The sequence below is a fragment of the Rhincodon typus genome, chromosome 6, assembly GCF_021869965.1.
Source record: "Rhincodon typus isolate 14 chromosome 6, sRhiTyp1.1, whole genome shotgun sequence".
Lineage (NCBI taxonomy): Eukaryota > Metazoa > Chordata > Chondrichthyes > Orectolobiformes > Rhincodontidae > Rhincodon > Rhincodon typus.
Window position 1 is genome coordinate 2,983,236 of NC_063337.1, and position 5,183 is coordinate 2,988,418.

A 5,183-nucleotide genomic window follows, 5' to 3' on the forward strand; every position below is an offset into this window, starting at 1 on the left:
GAACATTTCCCATCAACCACCACCCTCTGTCTTCTTACAGCTAGCCAGCTAGTTGGGCGGCAGTTGCTGTGCTGGCTGTGTTAAAATCCTGGAGCTTCCTCCCTAACAGCACTGCAGGTGACCCTACACCACAAGGACTGTGGTGGTTCAATAAGGTGGCTGACCACTACCTTCTCCAGGGATGGGCAATAAATACTGGCTCAGCCAGTGATCCCATGGGCAAAATAAAAAGGTTGGAGAGACTGACTGAATGGGAGGGTCATAAGGACTGAGTGTGAGAACAATTGTGACAGAAAATGACACTACACACTGGTGCTGTTGCCCAGTAGAAATGTAAATGGGGACTTATAGACAAGATAGTGAGTGATAATTTAAACATAACCCACACACATGTTGTGATGGGCATGGCGAGAAGCTGAGGAATTAATTCGTTATCAATCCCATAGCCACAGTCAAGCATCAGCAGAGGCCAGAAGGTAGGCTCTCCATCTCCACTGCTCACTGACCTGTATGCGTTCTCGATCCAGCATTATGTCAGATTTAAAATTCTTATCAAAGAATTGTTACAGCACAGAAGGATGCCATTTGGCCCATCATGTCTGCATTGGCTCTCCAAATGAGCAAAATGACCTACAGCCATTCTCCTGCCCTTTTCCCTCATGTCCCTGTTTCCATTTAAATAATTATTCAATGCCCTGTTGAATGTACCCTAAGCACTTACAGTGTGAAAAAGTGCTTTTCTGGCATCACTGTTGTTTCTTTTGCAAATCACTTTAAATCTATGCCCCTCTTACTCTTGCTCCTTTTACAAGTCGGAACAGTTTCTCCCTATCTACTCTATCCAGCTCCTCATGATTTTTACAACTCCTACGAGGTCTCCTCTCAGCCTTCTCCTGTCATAAGGAGAACAGGCCCAGTCTAGTAAGTGCCTTATACAAGTTCTTGTACTCTACGCCCCTATTAATAAAGCCAAGAACACCATATACTTTATTCACTGCTTTCTCCACCTACCTGCCACCTTCAATGGCTTGTGCATAGCTCTCTATGCTCTTTTAAGAGAGGTTCCTTAAAGCCTCCACTGAGTCACCTGTCCTAGTATCTCAAGTGGTCTGAGGTCAATTTCAGTCTGACTATGCATTGTGAGAGTGAACAGTTGCATTTTCCTGAATGACCAGGGGTGTCGCTAATGAGCAAACTACCCAAGCACACAAGGACAAGTGAAGGGGAATGGATGGGGCCATTAGATATGAAGTAAAAATAATTGTAAAAATCAGATCCAAAATAAATTGGTTTTATTACAGTAACACCTCAGACTATTAAGAAAATTTGTATATATTTCAGTACAGGCAGGAAAGACTGGATGGCCTCCTGTATTGTACTTGTCTACGGAAAGTATGTGGGAAGATTTTAAAAGTACAAACTGCTGGAAATGTTGAGCAGGTCAGTCTCTTGGTGATGCATCCTGTATCAGGAACATGATGGTCATCTGGAAGACTTTAATTCAAGCAGAAACAGGATAATTCCCTTCAAACACTCCCAGGACAGGGACCACACAGGGTTAGATACAGAGTAAAGCTCCCTCTACACTGTCCCCCCAAACAGTCCTAGGACAGGGATAGTAGGAACTGCAGATGCTGGAGAATCTGAGATAACAAGGTGTAGAGCTGGATGAACACAGCAGGCCAAGCAGCATCAGAGGAGCAGGAAGGCTGACATTTCGGGCCTAGACCCTTCTTCAGAAGTGGGGGAGGGGAAGGGGGTTCTGAAATAAATAGGGAGAGATGGGGAGGCGGATAGAAGATGGATAGAGGAGAAGATAGGTGGAGAGGAGACAGACAGGTCAAAGGACAGGTACAGCACTGCGATAGATACAGAGTAAAGCTCCCTCTACACTGTCTCCATCAATCACTCCCAGGATAGGGACAGCACGGGGTTAGATATAAACGTCTCTCTACACTGTCCCCATCAAACTCTCCCAGGACAGGGACAGCATGGGGTTAGATAAAGAGTAAAGCTCCCTCTGCACTGAACCCATCAAACCCTCCCACGACAGGGACAGTCTGAGTTCAAATACAAAGTAAATCTCACTCTACACCGTCCCCATCAAACTCTGCCAGGAAAGGTACAGCACAGGGTTAGATACAGAGTAAAGCTTCCTCTGCACTGTTCCCATTATACACTCCCAGCATAAATTAGTAGAGAGATATCAATACCTTTAGTAGGAATAAATATTTAGTGCCAACCGGTTAGAAGAATAAGCACGGAGAGACTGATAATGTAGCATAACTTCTGGTCGCCACATTACAGGAAGGATGTGAAAGCATTGGAAAGGGTGCAGAGGAGATTTACCAGGATGTTGCCTGGTATGGAAGGAAGGTCTTATGAGGAAACGCTGAGGGACTTGAGGCTGTTTTCATTAGAGAGAAGAAGGTTGAGGGGTGACTTAATAGAGACATACAAAATGATCAGAGGATTAGATAGGGTGGACAGCGACAGCCTTTTTCCTTGGATGGTGATGGCTAACACGAGGGGACATAGCTTTAAATTGAGGGGTGATAGATATTGGACAGATGTCAGAGGTAGGTTCTTTACTCAGAGAGTAGTAAGGGCGTGGAATGCCCTGCCTGCAACAGTAGTAAACTCGCCAACTTTAAGGGCATTTAAATGGTCATTGGATAAACATATGGATGATAATGGAATAGTTTAGGTTAGATGGGCTTCAGATTGGTTTCACAGGTCGGCGCAACATCGAGGGCCAAAGGGCCTGTACTGCGCTGTAATGTTCTACGTTCTGTGAGCGTCTTCATTTAGTTTAGTAATTCAGGTTGACATTGCTGAATTTGCTGCACAATACCTGTCCTGATAATAACATCCCCTCACTCTTGAAGAAGGAACACATTTCCTCTTCAATAGCCCAGAAACAGACCATTCAGTCCACACTGTATTTATGTCCCACACGACTTCCTCCCAGCTTACTTAATCTCAACGCCCTCAATCCTCTTTCTATTCTCATGTCCACTTATCTCCCTTAGTATCAAATGCATCACTGCTATTCACCTCGACCATTTCCTATCATAGCAAATTCCACCTTCATACCACTCTGTTGATCAAGAGGTTTTTTGACTGGGTTTTTCAGTTCTAATATTACACTTCTGCAGAATAGAGAAGTTGGGAAGGTAGACAAGAAAATTGGTCAAGGTATCCAAAACCACAGATAGTTTTAATAGAACAAATGGGGAGAAACAGTTTCCGTTGACATTAACCAGCGAACACAGATTGAAGATAATTAGCAAAAAAAAATTGGGTGGGCGGGGAGGGGGAGGGGAAGGTAAAGAATTTTATTTTATATAGTTTTCTTTAAAGAAAATTGCACTGTGGGCATCCCTACAGCACATGGACTGCACAGTCCAAGGCAGTGGCTCACCACTAGTTATTCCTAGGCAAATAGGGATAGCCAATAAATGCTGGCCCAGCCTGTGATACTCACATCTCGTTAAGAAATAAAAAAAAGTGTTGTGACGTCTTGGATTGCTCTGTCCAAGAGGACGTGGGTAGTAGAAACAATATTTTCAAAGGGGAATTGGATAAATATTTGAAAAGAAAAATTTCGCAGGGAAACAGGGTGGGAACTACTGGGTTTGTTCGCTCAAAGAGCCTGCACAGGCACTGTGGGCCAAATGGCCACCTTCTGTACTTTAGCTGTGTCATTCATGGGCCCCTTGTGACTGATTTCCACCCACAATGCAACTGACTCTCAACAGCCCTGTGAAATGACCAGGTGAGGCTCTCTGTCCAAGGGCCATTAGTGATAGGCAACAAATGCAGGCCTTAAATCTCATGGAAGACTGAAGAAAGTGGAAACATTTGCTCTGCATCTGAAGTATGTAGCGATGAAGGGGTTAAACACATCTGGTTCATTTGTCTTTTGTTGTAGTGGCTGGGTACTACTCAGAAGAGCTTTCTCCAACAGTCAGCAAATGGCCTCAGTCTCATTCAATTTAACAATTACCAATTCCAGACGACCCAAGGAAGAGGAAGACTAGCGGGTGCTCTTCATCTGCCCAACCATTCTCCTTTCTTCGGATGGCTGCATTTAGAAAAAGAAAAGCAAAGAGCGAATGAGAGAGGGAAGAAATCATATATAAAATCGATCCTTAATCCAGCACGCAGCGCGCCCCCCCCCCTTACCATTCCCTACAATTATCACTAAGTATACACGATGTTATACTGTCTTCATCCCACGCAAAAGGCACCAGCAACCATTAGTCCATCAGAGATTTCATTAAGGAGCAGTGCCCAGGAGGAGCTAAATTAAGTTTGTATGGATCTCGTGAGCCTGCCCTCACAGTTATGCGGATAAACAGCGTGGTGTCTGCCGAGACACGCACTCAGTGTTGCCAAGGCGACGCGATCGAAAGCGAGCGCAGGGTGGTGGTTGGCGCGATGTGGAAGGATGAGGTGGGGTGGGGAGAGGGCGCACACGTACACGAAGCAAAAAGCCACTGGCCACAACCTTCTAATGCAGAGATTAATAACAAAAAAAATAATAATCTCTTGACATTTTCCTTCTGTGTTTAGTGGAAGAGAAGGACAAACACACAGACTCAGGGTGACTCTGTTCCACCGTGACTGGCTGGTTGCACTAAATTGGATTTTGGAAAACTTGAAATGGTTGAATAATAGGAACCTGATTGGATTACTATGATAAATAAATGTCAGTCCTTAATCTTTCTAAATGTACCAGAGAACAGAATCCTCTTTTTACTCACTTGCCTTTTCAGGGCCTGTCGGGATGATTTGTAAGTTTTTTGCTTGTAACATTAAACATTCAGCCTCATGACCAGTGCCCCCCGACACCCCTCACTACAAGATGGTAGGTGAAGAAGTCCATAAAGAAATAATCTATGCTCAGGGTTGGAAATAAATAAGCTCCCCACCTTCATTCCCACTGCAGTTGACTTATTCCTGTAGTCTACAGGTATTGTTGTGGCTCAGTGGACAGCACTTTGTCCCTCAGTCAAAAGGTCATGAGCTCAGGTGCCACCTCAGACACTTAAGCATACCACCCTCACTAACACCATCAGTTGCAATACTGAGGGAGTGCCGCACTGTCGGAGGGTCAGTGCTGAGGGAGCGCCGCACTGTCAGAGGGTCAGTGCTGAGGGAGCGCCGCACTGTCAGAG

General features: G+C 44.9%; 1 protein-coding gene across 1 annotated transcript in view; it reads right to left on the reverse strand.

Annotated features, from left to right (window-relative positions):
* clpb (caseinolytic mitochondrial matrix peptidase chaperone subunit B) overlaps nt 1-5,183 on the reverse strand; it is a 95,419-nt gene that overhangs the window by 12,731 nt on the left and 77,505 nt on the right. Inside the window, exon 8 of the mRNA XM_048597749.1 lies at nt 4,010-4,087. Coding sequence (XP_048453706.1) covers nt 4,010-4,087 — 78 coding nt within the window. The remainder of the gene's footprint in view (nt 1-4,009; nt 4,088-5,183) is intronic.